General features: G+C 41.7%; 1 protein-coding gene and 1 long non-coding RNA gene across 9 annotated transcripts in view; one reads left to right on the top strand and one right to left on the bottom strand.

Moving 5' to 3' along the window:
* LOC103160605 overlaps nucleotides 1-22,495 on the top strand; it is a 151,398-nt gene that overhangs the window by 10,857 nt on the left and 118,046 nt on the right. The window lies entirely within an intron of this gene.
* Nucleotides 887-6,219, bottom strand: LOC113833995 (cyclin-dependent kinase 4 inhibitor B). Its single transcript, XM_027400402.2, has 2 exons — nucleotides 5,826-6,219; nucleotides 887-2,410 (listed from the first exon to the last, which is right to left on the bottom strand). Exons 1-2 carry the CDS (start codon nucleotides 5,955-5,957, stop codon nucleotides 2,150-2,152), a joined length of 393 nt encoding a protein of 130 aa, XP_027256203.1. The 5' UTR covers nucleotides 5,958-6,219; the 3' UTR covers nucleotides 887-2,149.

The following is a 22,495-nucleotide window of genomic DNA, read 5'->3' as shown; positions in this document are numbered from 1 at the left end:
AGTCTCCTATTCCATAAGCCAAAGAAGTCCATTATTTGTAAACTTTAAAAAGACCCACATTTTGGGGCCAAATTGACTTACTTTTGCTCATCATGGAAGGTTTAAGTGTTGAAGGAACAAATGAGCTTAAAGCATGCCCAGAGTAAACTATATCAATAAACATGTTTCCTTTCCCCAAGAAGATATGGCTTAGTTCTCAACTCATCTATCTTCTTTGGTGATATATTAATTTGGGAAATAAGGAGTTGATAAGGGAAGTTTTGTGTATTTAGTTAAAAGGCACTCCTTATGTTGTACAGTTCCTTTTCTCTATTTTAGATGAATATTCACTATATGGACACCTAGAAGCATAAAATATAAATCTTATGTTTTTTTACAAGTAAGCATATTTTAAAAATAAATTATTGAAATCACTCATCAGAGTTTATATATTATAAAGGACAGAAGCAGTGAGCACTTTTTAATCTTTGGGAATTACTGATAAACCCAGAAATACATTAATTTTGTAAAAACTTTGTGTGAATATTCAAATGTATGCCATGTATGGGTACCTGCTGAAGTCATAAGATCTTGGACCTAATATGGTTGCTGGGTACTGAATGGGTCTAGAAGAACAGCAAAGGCACTTAATCACTGAGACCTCACTCCAAGCCCCAGATTTATTTTAGCTTTTAAAAAATGTGTGTGTGTGTGTGTGTGTGTGTGTGTGTGTGTGTGTGTGTGTGTGGTGTATGAACACGAATGAAGGTGCCCGTGTAGGCAGAAGTATTGAACTTCCTTGGGGGGGAGCCACTTGATAAGAGTGCTCAGAACTGAACTTGGATTCTCTGAGCCATCTCTCCAGCTCTGGAAATATACTTTAATGCCAGATTATTCACAGCTTGGAGTCTGTCTATACTGTTTATTCTTTATTAAAACAAGGATGTATCAATTGTTTCAATGCTGTAATGAACCAAGCCACAATGGAAGCACCACAGAGTGTATCCATAATTTGTTCAGTAGACAAGCAAGGCAGCCCACAAGTTGTCATTTAATTTCAGTAAATTCATACTCAACCTCTCTTGCCTAACCTTTAGGAAGTGGCCCAAGGACACATAGAATAGTTCCCCTGAGACACTCACTACAGCGGAAACAATGAGCAGAGAAGTAAACAGGTCAAGGATGAAAGCAGGGTGTGCACTGCCACTGGGAGTGTGCCCGGTGCCATAGTTTCACTAAGAAGCTATACTCCAGAAGGGCTGTCTGCTACAAGCCCAGTACTTAGGAGGCTAAGGCAGGGGTACCCTGACTTGAGGTTAGCTTGAACCACAGAGGAAAATGCTGCCTTACAAAAAGAAGGGAAACAAACAAAAACAAGCTGCACTTCAGTCTCACCTCAGCCTGAGGACCAGAAGTTACACTGTTAAAAGTGTAACTCATTAAATACACTGTTACTAAAGAACTCAAATGTAGGAAATTCCTCCAGGGGTTCTTAAACTGTTTTACACAGAGCAAATTGCTACATGCTACCATTCACCATTGGACTTTGTGTAGGTTGAACCTGTCAGGAATCAGACCATCAAGCAACCGTGGTTCACAGAGTATAGCAGGGATCTGCTGTCATCTAACACTATTTTCCAGGTGGAGCCAGGGGCAGGTCCCCAGTTTCAATAGTTTTGCAGGTGAACCACCACCAGTGACACAGTTGCTTCAAGCCCCAGGCGCACTTCAGTGCTTCTCACCTGTCTCCAGTGTTTCCCCCAAGCCTGTGGATTATCTGCGTTTGGAGTTCACAGCGGGAGGTACTGACTACTCTCTCCCAATGTCAGTCTCCTCATTCTCCAATTCCCACTTCCCACTGCAACATTATACTGTGGAGACTCAAGAACTTCCCCATTATTTTACACAACATTCTGAAAAGTAAAGGGCCCCTGGAACCTCACACAATACTAAATTAAATTGGTGATCCCTTTGGCTTCAGGGTGAGAATAGAGGGCCGGATCCAGATGCAGGAAAACACTTAGGAAGTTATTTCTGATGGGCTTTGCCTTCCTGGATAGGCTTTGAGTTTTGGAAGGTTGTACACAGCTCCCCTTCGTGCTTGCAGTCTGCCTAGATGGTGCTGGGATAAAAAAAAAAAGTCCTGACGGAAGGCTGAGGGAACCTGCCATCAGTCTCCAGTGGCAGCATGCAGATATATTGCAATATCATGGTGACCCATCTCTTCAGCCAGGTCCACCGGCAGGCGGCCCCAGGTGTCACGCACATCCAGCCGCGCCCCTGCCCTGTGCAGCACCACCAGTGTGTCCAGGAAGCCTTCTCGAGCCGCATCGTGCACAGGTCTGGTGAGAGTGTTGGGGTCTGCGCAGTTGGGTTCCGCTCCGTGCAGCAGCAGCAGCTCTGCTACCTGGGTGCTGCCCATCATCATGACCTGAGGGGGAAGGAAGAGAGAGAGTGCTCAGTGTCCTTCGGGCGGGCGGGCGGGCGGGCGGGCGGGGGCAAGTGCTATTTCATAGAATTCAGTTTCCAGCCCTCAAAGTTTCCAGTGTCTGGTTTCTCATTTGCCTGTGTAATCCACTCCACACCCGTAATAGCCTAGGCTGAACTCAAAATAGATTCTATCTTATTCTCCGTAGGTGAAGCAACAGGAAAGGGAAGACAAATTGCTTATTTGTAATATGGAACATTGGACAGCGGGAATTTATTTTAAGTGATTACTTAGCTCACTTTGAACCTGGCTTTTTATTTTTTATTTTCCCCCTTTTATTGAAAATAGACTTTCCCCCCCTCACATCATTTATCCTGATTGTGGTTTCCCCTCCCTCTGCTCCTCCCAGCCCCTCCCGACCTCCCCTAATCCGGACTGACTCCCTTTTTGTCTCTTGTAGAAAACAACCAACCAGGCTTCTAAGGGATATTAATATCAAAATAAAATATAACAAAGAAAAACTAATATATTGGAATCAGACAAAACAAACAGGGAAAGAGCCCAAGAGAAGGCACAAGCCTCAGAGACCCACTTCTACACACAGAAATCTCTTAAAAACACTAAGTTGGAAGCCATAATATATACATAGAGGACCCGGTACAGACCCATGAAAGCCCAGTGCATGCTGCCTTGGTCATATGAACTTTGCTATGGCTGATTTAGAGGGCTTTGTCTTCTTGGTGTCCTCCATCCCCTCTGGCGCTTACACTCTTTCTATCTCCATTTCTGCAGGGTTCCCTGAGCCCTGAGGGGAGGGATTTTATGGAAACTCCAATTTAAGGCTGAGTGTTCCAAGGTCTCTCACTCTCTGCACAATGTCTGTCTGTGGGTCTCTGTATTGTTTCCATCTGCTGCATGAGGAAGCTTCTCTGAGGATAGCTGAGCAAGATAGTAGGATGTCAGTATGAGTCATTTTATTGCCACCCTAGCAGTACTATTTGTCTTTCCCTTAAGACCCTGGGCTATTTAGTTCTGGTTCTTGGTTGCCCAAGCAGTGTTGGATATGGGTTCCATCTTGTGGAGTGGGCCTTTAATCAGATCAGGCATTGGTTGGCCACTCCCACAAGCTCTGTGCCACCATTGCCCCTAGCATATCTTGCAGGCAGGACACCAGAGCCAGGCTTTCTAAAATTTTATATTGTTTTCTAGGCTGCTTTCCTTAACTCTCTAGGTCTAACCATATATGGTTTTTGGGTTGTCAGCTGACTCAAGCTAGTCATTTGAGAAGAGGAACCTCAACTGAGAAAAGCCTCCTCCAGATTGGCCTGAGGAGGCAAGTCTGTGGGACATTTTGATGAATGCTAGATGTGGGAGGGCCCAGTCCACTCTAGGTGTGCCACCCCATCGGAGGTCCCGGAAGGTATAAGAAAGGTGGTACACTTGAGTCCGAGAAACAAGCCAGTAAGCAGTGTTCCTCTATGACCTCTGCTTCAGTTCCAGCCTCCAGGTTCCAGCTTTGACTTCTAAGCACTGTAGCATTCAAGCCTAAGCCAAGTAACCAGTTTCTCTCCAAGTTTTTTTTTTTTTTTTTTTTTGGTCATGGTGTTTATCATAGCAAAAGAAAGCAAACTAAGACACTATATAAACCAGGTACTCTGCTGTTGCTTTTTTTTTTTTTTTAAGTTAGTACAGTGCTTTAGAGGAGAAAACAAAGAACAAGTCAGTTTAAAGAAGGGTTTTACTCTTTCAATGTCATGTATGTCTGTGCTCACAAACTGATTGTATGCTGATCATTTGAGCTAGAAGTGGAGACTAGAGGAAAGCCGTCATATTCCAAGCTTCTTATACATTATAGAAACAAATTATTTGTTGCAAATGATTAGCATCTTTCAGTATTTTAACCTAGTATGATATATGGTGGAAAGTTTAGAGCAATACATTGTAATATGAAATTGACATTTGCATTGTATAAACATTTAATGTTAAGTAGTATTTTTCTATATAAAAAGCCTATAAAAAGCTTGGCTGGTAGTTATTAAGTCACAAAGATGCATAATTTAGAAAAATGATGTTTTGGAGATGTACAAAGAAGATGCAGCTTCTTTGTACACTTTGCAAATTTTAAATGAATAGTAAAATAGTTTTTGGTATCTAATTGTCCTAAGCAGCCATTGGTTCTTGTGGGCCTACAGGCTTTTAAATTTTACATGTAGCGAGGGGACAGTGGTCATGTGTCAGTTGTTATCAAGAGGCAGTGGTCATGTGTCAGTTTTCATCACATGAACATTAGAAACATTCCTTTCTTCAAGAAATATAACATGGCATTCCATAACAATGGTAAAGGCCATTTTTACAGCCACAAAAGGAAGATTTAAAAGTTCTCAGTACAGAAAATAAAATCGTAAATAAAAATTATTTTCATAAGGTCTTTATAATCACTTTCCAATATTTTTGTTGCTTTAAAATATCCTTTTGTTAAATACCTCTTTTTTTTTTCCTAAAAATTCAAGAGGGCTGAATATTTATTTTCTTAAAAAGCCACAGTTAACAGGGCCCTTATTTCCTTAGTCCCAGAGGGACGGTGAAGTGAACAACAGGCAACTATAATAATCAACAGAACACAAAAACATCGTATTAAATCTTCAAGAAATAAAGTCAATACTAATTAAAGCAGGATTAGTAAACACTAAGAAAATTAAGAGAATGTTTAGGGAACCTCCTTGTCATTCTGAAAGGACCCAACAGTTCTGTAGGGAGCCCTTTGTCTGTTCGCATTAAACAGTGAAAAACTACACAGTCACTGCCCGCATACAAGGAATTAAGTGCTGGGTTTGGGAAGTCTTTTAGTCCTGTGAACGCGATTTGATTTATGAGGAGAAAAAAAATAGAAAAGATTCATACCGTTGTTTACAAGTTCACAGTGAATGCTCTCTCCTGTCACACGCTACAATTTTGTGATAATTCCTTGAATCCAGGCCGTGTAACCGGTAATCTACTTACTCATCTTTATCGTGTGTGCGCTCTCTATCTGACCCTTCCTTTACCACTTCGCTCCCCGAAGGTCCGCCTTGTATCTATGATTGTAAGATGGCAGAAGAAATATTGGTATTTCCCCACCATTACAAAGAATCGGAGGCTGGGGAATTTGCTCAAGGGTAGCGCACTTGCCCAGCATGTACAGGGTCGTGGGTTCCGGACCCAGCATCTCAAAACGAAGAAAAGACTAATTAAGTGCAGTGGGTTTTTTTCGGTGGCTTTTGTTTTTTCAGAATTTGTGCTCTTTCAAAAGCTCCCGTTGGGGCGTACATACGGTCCAGCACCCGCCGCCGGCCCAGGTGGTGCCGGGTCACAACTCGAAGCCGCGGAGGGCACCGCGCTCGTGCGCCCCCTGCCGGCTAGGCCCCGGGGTCCCCGCTACCTGGATCGGGCGCCTCCCGAAGCGGTTGACGGCGTTGGGATCTACGCCGGCTTCCAGGAGCTGCCGCACCGTCTCCACCTGCCCCCGCGCCGCGGCGGTGGCCAGGCCCGCGTCACTGCCGCCGCCCAGCATGCCCTTGTCCTCCTCTCGCAGCCCCGACGCGGAGTGGCAGGGATGGTCCTCCGCTGGCCGTGAGACGGTCGCAGCCTAGTCGGCGAGCGGCTCCTCTGCTCCCCGGGGACCCGGCAGCGTCCGTGTCTATCCTGGGAGCGCACGGGCTCGAGCGGAGCGCCTGGGAACAGCACCGCGGGCGCGGGCGACCGGGACGCGGTGGGGAGTCCGAGGGCAATGAGCAGCGGCTGGCGTTCAGCACCGCCGCCGGCCCTGCCCCCTCAGACCACGCCCCCGGCCAACACCGCTCATCTCGTGTGACGTCACGAGGCGAATGGGCGGGGTGATCGCGTCGGAAGGTCTTAAGAGGCATGCGCAGAAGATTTCACTCGGGACTCGGTGAAAAAAACGCAACGCGGCGGGTTTCGATGTTTCAAAGAGTTGAGCCTCCTCAACCCAGCAGGCGGTGCAGAGGCCTTTACTTAGTCTAGGCCTGCGGGTTTCGCTCTGGAGACGTTAATCGCCCCCTTGCAATCGAGTGGTCGAAAGAAAGCCTTTTGGGGAAAAAAATTCCTGCTTTCTGAAGATGTCTGAAAGTGACAACATCTTGTCATGCGAGGCTAGTTCATCTCTAGGCGGTACTTGAATTTAACGAGTTTCATATCTTGCATCAGATAGAGCAATTTTCTTTGGCCATGTCTTCTTAGTTAGCCAGCCAGGAAAAAAAAATAGTAAAACATTCCAAGAATCCTTTGCGTGTTTTTACATCCCCCCCCCTTGAGCTGTGGTTGTAATCCTGAATTTATAAAATAATGTTTTAGAGACCGAGATAAGGTCACATACACAAAAGTAGATCTTAACAACTTAAGATCCCTGGACGTGGGCTTGTACTTTGCTGCTTGTGAGGTCGAGACAGAAGGGTCCCTGGAATCCAGAACAATCAGTGTGTAACTATCCAGGCTTCCAAAACCCTAAGGTCCAGTACCACGTGTGCACTGCACAGCTTAGTTTGGGCTCTTACCTGTTTAAACCCACTTCATCAAGTATTTGACGTTTAGTTACCACGTATAATAAAGGATATTTATGCAGGAATAATGAAACAATAAAACACGGGCGTGGTGCTGAGCCTGTCATTAAACAGGCTGAACCTGTCATTAAGCCTTTCTCTGAAGATGTAAAGATCAAGTGCTGTGTTTCGCTCTAGTCTTCCTAGGGGAGTTTGAATGAACATATTGTTTTACAAATTTAAACAACTGATGCTGCAGTGAAATTGGAAGAGAGCCACAAGTTGTATGTCTGTTGCCAAACAACCCTGGGGAGATGCTGCATGAGAATGGTTGGAAAGTTCTTATTTATAAAAGGCAGTCTTAAAAGGAAGTCAAGTGTTTTATTTTTTAAAAACCAAAAATTTCAGAACACATTTTCTGGCACTTGCTTGTCAGATTCCACATGTAGAACTATTTGTTGGTGGCTTCTTCACTCTTAGTCTTCAGCAGAGCAATGAAGTCTCTTTCTGGGTGAAATGTGCACAAACTGCTTATATTTTTTTCTTGGGAACCAGCCCCAAATGTGTTTGCTGTCACAGATGTGCACAGGTAGAATCGATGGATAATGGGAAACCTGAGCTTTTGGAATGAATGACATTGGTGTTTGCTAACAAGTGGAATTATTAAACCAGCAGGCTGATATTAATGGGTGTGAATCAAATAGATTCAGTCTAGGATATTTTTTTTACCAGTAAAACTTTGCTACTCTGAAATTTAATCCACAATTAAATGTAACACAGAAGCCTCTTTCTCTTTCTCTCCTTCCTCCTCTCCCTCCCTCCCCCCTCCCTCCCTCCCTCCCTCCCCCCTCCTCTCTCTTCCCGTGTGTGTTTGGCGTATGAGCATATGTATGTTTGTGTGCCCACATGGAGGCCAGATGAGGATGCTGAGTGTCATGTCTTATTTATTGCTTTGAAACAGGGTCTCTCTTTGAACCTTGAGCTAGTCTGGTGGCCAATGAGCCTGGAAGATCCTCTGATTCTGTCTCTGTCTACCCCCTTCCCTCAACACTATGGCAACAGCAGTGTGCTGGACAGTGCCCATTTTTTTTTTTAATGTGGATGCTGTGATCTGAGCTCAGATTATCATGTTTATGTAACAAATTCTTTTACCCACTGAACCATCTTTCTAGTCCCAGAAATCTGTCTTTTAGGATGTTGCAGGGACCATTTTTTCCTAATGGATCCAGTAATTAAATTTAATCCAATGTATCTTTATTGACTATGTTCTGTATTCTAACTTTAATATGGATATATATATATATGTATATATATATATTTAAAGATTTTATTTATTATGTATACAACATTCTGCTTCCATGTATATCTGCAAACCAGAAGAGGGCACCAGATCTCATAACGGATGGTTGTGAGCCACCATGTGGTTGCTGGGAATTGAACTCAGGACCTCTGGAAGAGCACTCAGTGCTCTTAACCTCTGAGCCATCTTTCCAGCCCATGGAGATATATTTTAATATGCTATTTTTACTAAGATATATTTACTGGGTATTTGGGAATTAAGAAAGAGTGGAGCTTAACTCTGGATGAAAGTTCAGGGAATGTTTTAGGGGAGTTTTATTGAAGAGAGTCTTTTATCTGTTTGCTTAATTATTTTAGTACTGGCAACTGAACCCAGGGCCTTGTGCATGCTAGGCTGGCTGCATCTGCAGCATGTGCTGAAGTCGTTGAAGTATTCACCACAATCACATTGCTTCATGTAATATATGAGCTTTGGACTTTCTGAAATTTGCAAAGTTAAGGGTACTTTGCACCAATTTCTAAGCTACCTTCTGTATAGTTAATGTTTCTGGGCATTAAGACATAAGTAAGAAAATAAAAAAAAAGAATTGTTTTCTTTGGAAGGAAACACAAGAAAATCACAGTAATACAGGAAAAAAGCAAATGCGAAGAAGAATGATTGAGGATCTTCCTCGAGGAAGAAATGGGAGCTTTACTTATCAAGCTGAAGGAAAAGCATTTGGGGTAGGGGCAATGCTTGTGGAGCACGCTGTTGCAGTTACCAGCACCAAGGACAGCGACAGTCTGTCTAGCCGGTCTGGGTGGTCCTTACCGGAAGCAAACAGAATTCTAGGGACACCAATCGTGATGGCTTATTGCCCCGCCTCCTCCCCCATCAGGAATCTCAGAATCCGGGAGGCTGTGGCAGGAGCATTGTGACAAGTTGGAGGCCAGCCTGGACTACAGGGCAAGCCCTTGTTTTAAAAGCACAAATAAAATAACAGGAAACACCACATAAGGAAACTCAATGGGCTTTCCCCCGAAAAACATGCTCAACTTGTTTTCCAGATATTACTGTGTCATCTATTGTTGTATCTACAAAGAATATATATTCACTGGTTTGAAAGAAGGAAAACACAAACAAATGTTTATTCTGTCTCCTGTTCCAAGTACTTTCAAAGTATTAATACATTCGACCTCCACAGAGCTCCTATGTAGCATACACTGATACGTCATTTTACAGATAAGACAGAATAATAAGAGAAATAGGTAACTGTGTATTACCCAATCGTTGGAGGTGGGATCTAACATGTGTGGCTTCAGAACCTCTGCCCTTTACACTAAATAGTGTATAGCAGCAGCTGTGGTAGGCTCAACGGGAAAGAAGCAATAAAATGACAAGCAATTGTTTTCTATACTATATTTTTTCAGGTAGCTCACACCATAGCACATCTTTAATAGACTTGAATGATGGTATTACATATGTAATACTGATGTGGCAATACGTTTGTCTTGGACGATAGAGTGAGGTAATTAATCATTTTATCTGTCCCTGGAGCCCGGCTGCCTTCAGGATGAAGGACAATCTGATGCTTGTGACTCAGACACGAAGAGAGGTGTAGCAGGCTTGGAACATAGCTTCAACCGAAGTGTTTCATCTATACCTTGGCCAAGTTGAGTCCCCATAAGTGAGGAGAAAGGCAAACTAAATGATAAACTGGCTTTAAGTTTGGAGATGGGTAGGAGAGAATGACTAAAATCAGTTCCAGTTTTGTTTAGCATGCATATCACTGGGGATATTTGTGTGATGGTTTGTGACACTAGATACGGACTCTATAAAAGTGTGAATAGAATTAGACCAAGAGAAGTAGTGACATAACAGTGTCATTTGTGTGTTCTAGTACAGTGTTTCCAAGTGATGAGAGAAGGAAATACAGAATCATGGGAATTTTCAAATTATATACAACCCACCTCCTATAGTCCATTAGTTGGTAATAATTATTACAGGATCCAGAGAATATCCCATTTTGTGTCTTTTATGTTATCATGTTATTCTTCCCTCCTCCCTCCCCCTTCCAGTCCTGGACTTTTGAGACAGGGTCAGTCTGGCCTTTTAACTTTTGACCTAAGTGCTTGGATTATAGGTGTGCACCCATCACTGGTTTTTTGATCATCTGTCATATCTTTAGGGGGTTGAGGAACAGCGGCATCTTGACTTTATTATCTTCATTTTCCAGGGGGACTATCTTGAAAGAGGACATGTTCTTGGTCATCATCGTACAAGAAAGTCAAGACAAACACTAAAGTGTTTTCAAATCACCTCTAAGTTCTGAAGATGATGCACTACCTCTAGGATATTCTAAACATGATTAATTATGTAAAGAATGTTGCTATAGATTTAATTAGTGTGCTTCAGTCCTGTAGAATTCTTGTTGATGTGTGAGCTCTATCTTTGGTTGGTGGCTTTTGTGAGTTGGTTCCTGAATTCTTTTGTCATGACGCCAGTGGTCTTGCTCAAAATCTTTGATTTCTCATGGCATGTTCTAGGGTTATCTTGCACACTTCCTGTTGTATATATATTACCAACAATTTCTCCGAAGAGTACTGGGTCTTTTTAGTAGGAAATAATACTTAACAACCACAATCTGGGTGTAGGCGGGGCATTTTTTGCTTCCTGGCTGGTCACTATATGTCTTGGTCCTTGTCTTTATATACAAAACTTAATTTAATTGGGTCTTTTTTGTTTTGTTTTTCAAGACAGGGTTTTCCCGAGGAACCTTGCCTGTCCTGGAACTCACTCTGTAGTCCAGGCTGGCCTCAAAGTCACAGATTCGCCTGCCTCTGCCTCCTGAGTGCTGGGACTAAAGGCAATGTGCCATCACTGCCCGGTACATAGTTGCTTCTTAACTCAGGATAACTGTATTTAATTTGATCTATATGAACATCCAGGGAATTAGCAATTCAGTAGCATAGGCCTTTGGGCACGTATGGCCTCAAAATGATTGCTAAAACCAAAAAAAAATGCATCAGAGAAATATCAAAAATTCCCCATAATGTGCCTGTCTTTGAAAGACCATATTTAAATAATGTAATGAGAGATGGAATCAAAGAAACTATTTAGCAAAATCAAGAATTTTCTACCTATAGGGGACAGTTGCACTTAGGCCATTCCTTCTGCACGTCTCACTCCACTCAGCCATGTTTGGCAGATTTGAACTCCTTCCAGTGTGCACATGGTATATTGTATTCACTCATGTAATAACTTGCTTGTTAATTTTTATCACACGTCTTAGCCATGAAACTCACTCTAAAGAGAGCATATGTAGTTCAACTACAGTGTAGGTCACCCTGCAATGGGACACAGGTCTGCGTTGGTTTGTTCATTTCACCTAATGTCATCAGCAAGTGTTTGTTAAGTGCCCATCATCCTAGATACTCTTCTGAGTCTTTAAAGCAAACCAGTGACAAAAGACTACAGCAACATCCCCACCAAGCCAAAGAGCACAGTTCCTTGGCTTTTACTTCTTAGCATGGATAGCAAAATTAATCACAACATAGAAATGTAAAGTCACACTTTAAGAAAAAAGATTATTGGGCCTGTGGAGTGTTTCAGTGGGTAAGGGAACTTGCTGTTAAACCTCATAACTGAATTTGATCTCTGGATCCACATGATGGGAAGAAAGAATCCACTCTGCAAGTGGTCCTTTAATCTCTACAAGTGTGCCATGGCACATACTTCACTCCCTCCCCCAGATTAATAAATGTAATTTTTTTGAGGTTTATATATTATTTAACACTCTCCATGTTGTATGCTTATAATAAAATGGGTTAAAACTGGCTTGTAAAAAAATGAGTATCCAATCATGTAAAGTCATTCAAATATTTGTATTGTATAAGTAAATAAGTAATAAGACCATTATCTTAGTACTTTACTAAGTTGACTGCTAAATGACAGCACACCTAAGAAGCTCTTGGAAGGGTTAAAGCTTTCAACAAGCAGAACTTGGTACAAAAAAATCAAGACAGCATTAAATTATTTTGGTTTTGTCATTTGTAGATTAGATGAATAAGCAAGCAGTTAGTAGTGAGATATCATAATGATACTGAACTCTGGCTTACCATGCTCTGTTCAAAGCTTTCACTTCAACTGTGTCTTGGTTTGTGATGACAACTAGTTTCTCACTACTAAATATGATTTTAACTCTGACACCCTCATCTCAGAACCTTTGATGTGGTCCTCAACCTAGACAATGCTAAAGTGAAAGTGTCAAGCTAATTAAAATCAAGAGTTAACAAAAGTATATGAAACAAAATCCTAAATTTTACTTGGCACATGCTTTTAAACTTGTATTTGAAAGTGCTTTTAAACTTGTACTTGAAAATTAACAGTTGTGTGTGTGGGGGTTGATGGTGCATGCATTTAATCCCAGCACTCGGGAGGCAGAGGCAGGCAGATCTCTGTGAGTTCGAGGCCAGCCTGTTGACATAGCAAGTTCCAGGACATACAGGGCTACATACAGAAACCCTGTCTCTAAAAATAAAAAAAGAAAATTATCAAGGAAATAATAGTCAGCCACGTGCACACTTAAAATCCCAGAACTCAGGGGGCTGAGGCAAGAGGACTGCTTTGATTTAAGACCTCCCTGGGCTTACACAGTGAATTCCAGGCCAGTCTAGACTTCACAGTGAAAACTCATCTTGAAAATATGTGTTAAGTATGCTTAGGAAACTCTCTGGCTGATTGTGATGAACTGGCTTAATTTGGGACAATTTTAACGTAAAAAATGGTGACACGTTAAATTTGAGAAAAGATTGGGGGTGGGGATCTTTCAGGAGTGTGGGATCTAGTGTAGAGTGAATCCTGGAATTAGAAAATCACCATATTGCGTTCCCTCAATCTCCTATTGGAGTGTCAAAACCACTGATAGACTGTAGTTAGGGAAAAGGACATTCTAATGCTCCCCTCCCCCGGGTTTATTAATGAAAGAAAGACGGAAGTGAAAAGGAGGAGGGAGGGAGTGAGTGTGAGAGAGAGGAGCAGGCAAGGAGTCTATGAATGAATATCATGTTAACCACACAGTACAGAGGACAGCCTGACCACATAATTTGAAGTCCATCTGTATGGGATTCTTTCTTTCTTTTTTTTTTTTTTTTAAGATCCTTTTTTCTTTTAAAGTTTTATTTATTATGTATCGCGTTCTGCTTGCATATATGCATACACACCAGAAGAGGGCACCAGATCTTATTACAGATGGTTGTGAGCCACCATGTGGTTGCTGGGAATTGAACTCAGGACCTCTGCAGGAGCAGCCAGTGCTCTTAACCTCTGAGCCATCTCTCCAGCCCCCTGTATTGGATTCTTAATGGACTGGTTGATCCAAATCTAAGCAGAAAGGAAATGGTCTGAGTTTCTAGGTCTGGATTCTCTGCAGTGTTGTGATGCTTCAAAGAATGTAAGAGAATATTGGTGGCCACAGTGTGACCCCACCTCTGGTCTCTCATCTCCTGACCTCCACATACTGTCTTTGTCTTTCAGTGACATGTGAGGGAGTGAGGTGGAAGGAAGGTGGAGCTTTGAAGCCATTGATTTCCTTAGTCATTTTGGTTTACTTATCAGGTCTGAGCATTTGCAGCAGAAGGATTCATTCTCTGATCTCTTTTAAGGTCTCGGTGTTGGGACATGTCCATTAGAACCACTTTGGTAATCTCTCTCACCACAGTCAGAATGGCTGTCATCAAGGAAGCAAGCAGCAAATGAGGATGTAGAGAAACTGAACTCTTACACCCTGCAGGAGTGTCAATAGTGCAGCCACTTCGGAAATCAGTATGGAGGTTCCTCAAAAAAAAAAATTAAAAATAAGACAACCATATGATCCAGCTATGCTGCTTCGGGTATATTTCTGAAGGATTCCATGTAAGTATACCACAGAGTAGGTTGCACATGTGTGCTTTAATGCAGCATTTACAATGGTCAAGATAGGGAACCATCCCATCTGCCCATCAATAGATAAGACAATGTGGTGCTTATATATGATGGAATTTTATCCAGCTGTAAAGAAGAATGAAGGCATGACATTTTACCATTAATTGGATGCAACTGAAGATCATTGTGTTATATGAAATTAGTCAAAGTCTGTCACATGTGGAATCTAGATTTAAACATATATATGTGTAAGGAGCAGTGTGAGACAGGGAAGAGGCCTTAGATTGTGGTAATGGGAAAAATGATAATGGATGGAATGCAACTCGAAAACAGAAGAACAGGGGACTGTTGGTGGGGTAAGTGAACAAAAACGGGGGATGTTCAGTGTGGAAGGGCAGGTGGGATGGGTGAATGAGAACAAACTATAATGATATATATGTTTGAAGAAGTCACAAGGAACCCAGGTCTTTGTAAGCTAAGAAAAGCAAATAATCATTTATTTATTTATTGGTGAGCATGTAGGCTGATTTCACAGCTTGTCTACAATAGATGTGGGCGTGCAGGTATTTTTATGGTGAGCTGACTTTGATTCCTTTGGGTGTATACCCAACAGTGGTATATAGCAAGATCATATGGATAGCTTTAAAGATTTTTAGGTTTTGGAGGAACCTTTGTACAGATTTCAATAGTGGCTGGACTAATTTCCCTTCTCCCCTACAATGCGGAAGTGTTTGTTTTGCTTTGCATGTTTGCCAGCATTTGTTGTTGTTGTTTCTTGATCCTTATTATGACTAGGATGAGAAGGAACCAGTGTAGTTTTTATTGCATTTCTTTTCTGGGTAGAAATATAGTATTTTTTACATGTACTTATTGGCCATTTGCAGCTCTTCTTTTGAGAGTTGTCTCTTCATTTCATTAAATAATCACTTTTTAAGCAATCAAGTGCAGTTAGGTTTGCTGTATTAGTAACAAAACATGCCCAGATACTTTCTTAAAACACTATCATGAAGCACAATGAATGAGTAATAGGTGTATTTATAGTGTATTTATTTTTTTTTACAGTCATTGTGTATTGCTCTACCATGTTTGCCAAATTCTCAGACCATTTGTTATTTTTCTCCTTGTTACTTTTTAAAAATAAAAATTATTTTAAAAGTGTGTGTGTGTGTGTGTGTGTGTGTGTGTGTGTGTGTGTGTGTGTATACATGTGGGCATGAATGTGAATACAGATGACTGTAGGTCAGAGGCATCAGATTCCTCTGGAATACAGAGTGGTTGTGAGCTGCCTGACATGGGGGTTTGGAACTGAACTTGGGTCCTCTGCAAGAACAACGCATGATCTCAAACACCGCACTTAATGTTATTTTCTAAGTACTTTCCTTCATAATGACTCATCTTAAACCTCTCATCTCACTTTCAGCAACATTATCTGTAAGATCATGGGTTTGCTGTGTGTGTCATATTTTCATGATGTGCTTCACAACACATACTTAAGCAACGGGTAGGCTGGGTGTGATGGTGGATACCTGTAACCAAGCACTTGAGAGGCTGAGGCAGAAGTACTGCGAGTTCAAAGGCAACCTGAGTGAGAAGTTGTCCCCCCTCTGCACTCTCCCACCCCAGTGTTTACCTATATAGTCCATGCATCGCCCAGGACTGGCTCAGGAACCTCCAGTGCTTTGCTATGCTTTGGAAAATACCGACTTACTTTTCTTGTTTGCTTCCTTGAGGTAAGCAGGCATGACATAATTCATAAATGAGAAATTCGGGCTCATGGGTAAAATATTACGGTCAATAATGATCAGAATTGCCATTATGCTTTCTCTGTTAGGACTCAATGCTCCTACTGTGCCACTAGCTCCATCAAGGAAGGAAAATTCAGCCCTAAGAGTAAAATTTTATATAGTTAGGCCCCCAAATTTTTAGAGTTTTGTAGTAATTTAAAGACAGACTAGACATAAAGACATGAACAAACCATGACACCCAGAGTGGATTTCTACACTGTAGCTGTTCCCGCTTGTCAGCATCCCCAACTCCTGGTGTCCTGTAATGCCCCCCCCCCCACTTGAGTAATTTTGGTCCCATGAATGGAACATAACAGCCTTGAGAACATGCTGCTTCCCTGATGAGTTTACAAAAATGTTGTAATTTTATCTTTTTTTTTTTTTTTGGTTTTTCGAGACAGGGTTTCTCTGTGGCTTTGGTTGGAGGCTGTCCTGGAACTAGCTCTTGTAGACCAGGCTGGTCTCGAACTCACAGAGATCCGCCTGCCTCTGCCTCCCGAGTGCTGGGATTAAAGGCGTGCACCACCAACGCCCGGCTGTAATTTCCATCTTATAAAGGCTCTTTCTGACTTTGATGAGGCAAGTGGCCATGGGAGAGGTTCACTTGACATGGATAGGAGGGCAGTATCTGGACAGCAGACAGCAGCACACAGGCCTTGAGCTTGACATCCCTTAGGGAAACAAATCCTGCTGCTGGTGATCATCCCTAAAACGGCCCTCAGATGGGACTCCTTGACTATAGCCTTGTGAAAGATCAACCATGACACAGTGGCCCCAGTGCAAACATTCCCAGAACCCTTTCAACAACTCACATGTTTAATGACAGTAGTGGTGGGTTTATTTTTTATTCCTGGGGAAGGGACTCTTCTTTTTAATTTGACAATCTAATACTAGCCCACCCTGTCAGAAGTGTTCCTGTGGAAGTGGGAAGTGAACGGACCTGGCCCCAGACCCCAGACCCCAGGCACATACAGTCCTAGTAACTACGCTGACACTGAGCATCTTTGCTGCTTCTCTTGTTCTCCCATTATCTCCTCTCCTCTCTTTTCTCCTTTCCTCTTTCTTGTTATGTGCTCTATTCTTTCCTGTACTTGTAATTAAAGGACAGTCAGACCCTTAAAGGGAACTGACATAAAGTAGATTCCTGCAGTGATAAAATGCCATCTGTAGTTTGTTTATGCAGATGCCCTGCTCAGGCTCCACGAGGTGCGAATGTAGGTGGTGCTAGCGAGGGGTTGGCTGTTGAATCATCTTGAAGTTGCTTCATCGCTGTCCCTGTCATTTTATGTTTTCATTTTCTCATGGGAGCGGCTTTGTTCTTTAAAGAACCTGTGTCCTTATGCTCTCTCGCTTTTCCTCTGCAAGAAATTTGTAGTGCTGATCAGTACCATGTGCTACAGGTATTCCCCCTACAAAGATATTTTAACAGTGACGGTGGGGAAATGTCTTCTATGCTTTGTGTCACCTTCCCTGACATGCCCCCCCCCAGGTTTTCTAACCACTACACTACCCCCAGAATATTTTTCTTTTGCAGTATGTTCACTTTTCATCTGCACAAAGCTGAAGCTTTGGTAAGTGGAAGGATAGAGCAAGCTGTGTGTCTGAACAAATTGGATCACACACCTAAGACCGAATGACAGCAAAACTTAATGACAGCACTTCTAAATACACATATGCAAACGAGGCACACCATAGAAGCTCTCGACAAGTACTGACAAGCCAGACAGCAGACTTACCTTGAAACCTGCCTCCCAAATAAAAACCTCATAATTAAAAACAAGCCTGTCCACAAAGCATCCCTTGTTATAACAATTATTTGCAACTGGTACAAGACTTGATTAGAAACTTAGAAGCAAGCTTTCCCAGGTAAGAATGTTTTATCTCCACAAGAGGCAGTCTAATAGGAGCCTGCAGTGGTACAGTAGTACCTGTCTTGTTGGCTGGGTACCAAGAAAACATTAGGTAGTGGAATATATGCTGTATCAGGGCATCCTCTTTACATCCAGGGAGCAATCTTTTTTTATTTTTTTGGTTTATATTGAAGCTTAAAGTGGTTTCTGGGATTCCCCAAACAATCAAAGTAGTAAGTGGCAACTGCCATCTGAGCTAGATCCCAACCCCTTCTATTTTGTTTTGAAACTTGACCACATAATCTTATTTGTACAATGAGAATAATAAAGCCTGCCTAAGAGTGACCTCTTTAACCCCACTGAATTGAATGGTACTTAGTAAGTGCATCATAAACGGTAGCTATAGTAGTTATCACCCCTAGTTTATTATCCTGATTTCTCTAAGATTTTTCGATGGTTGTTGCCTAACTAAGTTGCTTACATTTACATTCAGCTAACAAGAGCTGTTGAGGGCCCTTGGAACTGTTTTGCTGGCTCACAGTTAAAGCTCTTTCATCTGGACCAGGAAAAATGATCCAGATGTTGTGGAATGAATTACATATGACTGACTTCTGCCATCTCTCACTCCTGTATGTCTGCAGCATGAGTGGGAAAGTCTTGAGCATCAAGCTTGGTCTGTGGTGCCAGGAGGGTGGGAGCATCTGTGGTGTGCTGGTGCTAGCATAGTGGCTGTTTCTCTGCCTCTGTGTTTATCTTTTTCTCGAGAAAGGCCACCAACTTATTTGGGCTGTCAGGCTGAGCCCCACATCCTGCATAGGTCACACTGGCTTTCTGTTGTGTCATTCCACCTCATTTCTAGAGATGAGTTTGACTCATGAGAGTGATATTTTTTTTTAGTTAAACATTGTTAACATATAATATATTTTGATCATGTTTTTCCTTATTCATCCAGTTTGTTCTTTCTCCTTCAAGAGCCCAGCCCCCACAAAACACAAAAACTAAAATCAGAACCAACAAGTAAAACACTAATGAGACAAATTTTTATTAATAAATTTTTTAGGATAAGAAAAATAAATAAAAATAAATTATTTATTTTATTAATACATTTTCCTATGGGTCATGGCCGTTATAGATGTGAACTTACTAGAATAAATTGGCCAAAAGAGAAAACTGTACCAATCACTCCGATAAAGAAGCCACAGAACAGGGTCAGGGCTATTGATTTTTTTTTGTATTTTTTAAATTAATTTTTTTCTTTTATTTTATATACTGACCACAGTTTCCCCATTTCTCTTCTCCTCATATTCCCTTTCCCTCCCATCTACTCCTCTCCCCATCCACTCCTTCTCCATCTCCATTCAGAAAGGGGCAGGCCTCCCATGGGTGTGAACAAAGCAGGGCACTTCAAGTTGATGCAAGACCAATCTCCTCCCTCTGCATCAAAGCTGGGTGAGGTAACCCAGCATGGGGAACAGGTTCCCAAAAGCCAGCTAAGCATGGGCTAGGGAAAGGTTATGATTTCACTGTTAGGAGCCTCACAGATAGACCAAGCTACACAACTGTCACACACATACAGAGGGCCTAGCTTGGTCCCATGCAGGCTCCCTTAACTATTGGTTCAGAGTCCATGAGCCCCCACGAGCTCAGGCCCACTGTCTCTGTGGGTTCTCCAGCCATGTCCTTGACAACCTCGACTCTTTGTACAACCCCTCCTCTCTTTCTTCAGCAGGACTCCTGGAGCCCAGTGCTTAGTCATGGATCTCTGCATCTACTTCCATCAGTTAATGGATAGAGTTATCTCTGATGACATTCAGGGTAGACACCAATCTGATTACAGTAGATGGCCAGTTCAGACACCCTTTCCACTATTGCTAGGAGTCTTAGCTGGGGTTATTCTTGTGGATTCCTAGGGGTTTCCCTGGCATGAGGTTTCTCCCTAACTCTGAAATTCCCACCCCCATCAAGAAGTTTCTTTGATTACCCTACTCCTCAGTCCAACCTGATCCCCTCATGTTCCCACCCTCACCCCACCCCCAGGTTACTAAGAGAAGGGCATCAATGGCATTTTCTTCACCGCTGCTTGGATTCTTAGTTGGGGTCATCCCTGTGGATCGCCTAACATTTCCCATGTGCCAGACCTGTATTGTCTAAAAACCTGTATTGTCTTCCACTAACAATGCATCTCCTTTCTTGCCCTCCTCTATTCCTCCCCTGTCCCTGTCCTTTTGTTCTTCCCCCCCACCTTTCTTCCCTTCCCACCTCCTTCCTCTCCACCCACTCCCCGTGCTCCCACTTTGTTCAGGGGTTCTTGTCCCTGTCCCCTTCTTCGAGGGACTATGCAATCTTTTCTTGGGGTCCTCCTTGAGTGAGGTAACCCAGTCACAAAAAGACAAACATGGTATGTACTCACTCATATATGAGTTTTAGTCATAGAGCAAAGGATTACCAGTCTACAATCCACACTGCCAGAGGAGCTAGGAAACAGGAATGGAAAACTTTCAATATGAAGGTAGTGCTTATAAAAATGGACACTGAGAAAGGGTCTCAAACAACCAATAGCATGTAGGGCCAATATTAAAAAATTTTTACACAGTGTACACTTGTGTATCATAAGAAAATTAGTAGCTAAAATAACTAACTCAAATATCAACAAAAGAAAAATTATAAAAATTTAATTTAGGTCAATATAATTCTGACAGTATAATGAGATAGCATTTTAGTTGCTTTCTATCCTAAATGGTTTTGTTGTGGCCATTTTGTTTATTGCTGGATGTGTACATATATTCCCTTCTTTCAAAATTATAGTTCTTCTGTAATTTGTTTACATTTATTTGCTAATGATTATTTAGGTGATTTCTTACTTTACTTGAAATGGCTTGTAGTTGATTCTTCACAACAGAAATCGATGGCGTTTCTTCTGACTTCATCATAGATGTTCATGTCTACCTGGGATCAATTTCCATGGCCTAGTTGCTTAGAGACCCAGCCAAGCATATTAAATTGAAATTTCAGAAGAAGGCAATATCATGTCTGATTCTGCTTGGCCAAGTTACCATTAAACCAGATATGAGGGACTTGAAAGCAGGAAGCCCTTAAAGAAACTAAAAATCCAGTGCAGCAGTTTGGCCCCCCTTCTCTCTGCTATTCTCATACAATTATTTGTGTACATATTTGGCTTCCTCACTTGTCTCTAACATTGAGGGGACTGACTATGCCTTATCTGTCTTTGTGTCAGTCATGGCTTCTAGTACAAGGCCTGGCCCTGAGTGATTGCTCAACCTGTATTAGAGAAATAATTACAAATGTGCTAGCAATTTTAATTAGATTTGTACCTGAACAATCCCCTTCCCACTTATTGGGTGGGATCAAGAAGAAATCCAGGGCTTAGATACAATTCTATAAGGTGGTATAGCTGGTAATAGCTGCCATGCAAGTTCAGCATTTATTGCACCGGTCCTTTCCCATGCTAGGCGACTCTTAGCCTGGCATGTTTGGGCAGGACTCTTAACCTGCTTTGTATCAAGGGCTTCCAGTTCCAACAAGAGCTGTTTACACACTCTTAATTTAACTGTCGGACTGTAATATGTCACTGCTCTTTTTACATGTTGCCTCCTCTTTTAGAAACAGGATGGGCATCTTTAATTCACTCTGTTCCTGTTCCGTGTGCGTCTAGATTAATTTTAGCTTGCTTACTGTTCATGACATTCAAGATTTTTTCCAGCTTTACTTCCTGCATAAGAAAATATAGACTGTTTTACCACAAAGAGAAGCAGAGATTGGGGGATAGTATTTAAATCATGCAGAGAATCATATCCTGGTTTGGAAGGAAATGAAAACAAAGTATTGAATGAATTTTTATCTCAATGATTACTCTATGTTCAACTCACAGGATAGTACATTAAGCTCTTATTCAGCTTTACTCTTTGATTTCAGAATGGGTCTGGAAAAAAAGACAACAAACAGTACATATTTGGGACTTGATTTAAAACAACAGACTTAGTAAAACTAGTTTTCCTACAGCTAGGAGGAAATGAGTAGGTAGGGTAATAATAATGAACTTTGGGCACTGTTCTCCTAAGAGCAGGGCATGAAAATTGAAAGCACTAAAAACAATCTTGCATAAGTGCTTTAAAAAGTCCCTTCACAGTTTTCTTTTTTATGGTGCTAACACAACCATATTTCTTAGTGGTTTCCTATTAACTGTGATTTGTCTTGACAGGTAGCTTAAAGATGTAAAAAACAAGATAATTTTGGGGAAATACTTTTATTGTTGCTTGCTCTGGCACTTTAATTGTTGTAAGACATGTCTCTTTTCCAGTTTTCATGTCACTTTCATGTCAGGAAATGCAGTACTGTGTAGGAGGTCTGAGTTTGCCACCTAGAGGAGAGATGTGAAAATCACGTTTTCCCCAAATTCCTAAAATTCATTAAATCACTAGCGTTTCTTTATTTACTCACTTACTCATATGATTATTCAAAACATGACAAACTTGATAAACCTACTTAAGATAGAACTCAAATTGTCTGTGATGTGTTGTGCTCTGTCTTTAAAATCTTGCATTTGGAAGAACCCATAGCCTGACCATTAGATATGTCTAAGCATCTCTGCTGGGGATGAGTGTCAATTCTAGTTTGGGGGCTATAATGAAACTATGTTTTTTTGTACAATACTGTTTCTTTACTTTTTTCTTCTAAATCTTTGGCAAGTTTGAAACAGA

This window comes from Cricetulus griseus, chromosome 2 (assembly GCF_003668045.3).
Source record: "Cricetulus griseus strain 17A/GY chromosome 2, alternate assembly CriGri-PICRH-1.0, whole genome shotgun sequence".
Taxonomy (NCBI): domain Eukaryota; kingdom Metazoa; phylum Chordata; class Mammalia; order Rodentia; family Cricetidae; genus Cricetulus; species Cricetulus griseus.
This window is presented reverse-complemented; position numbering and strand designations above follow the sequence as displayed.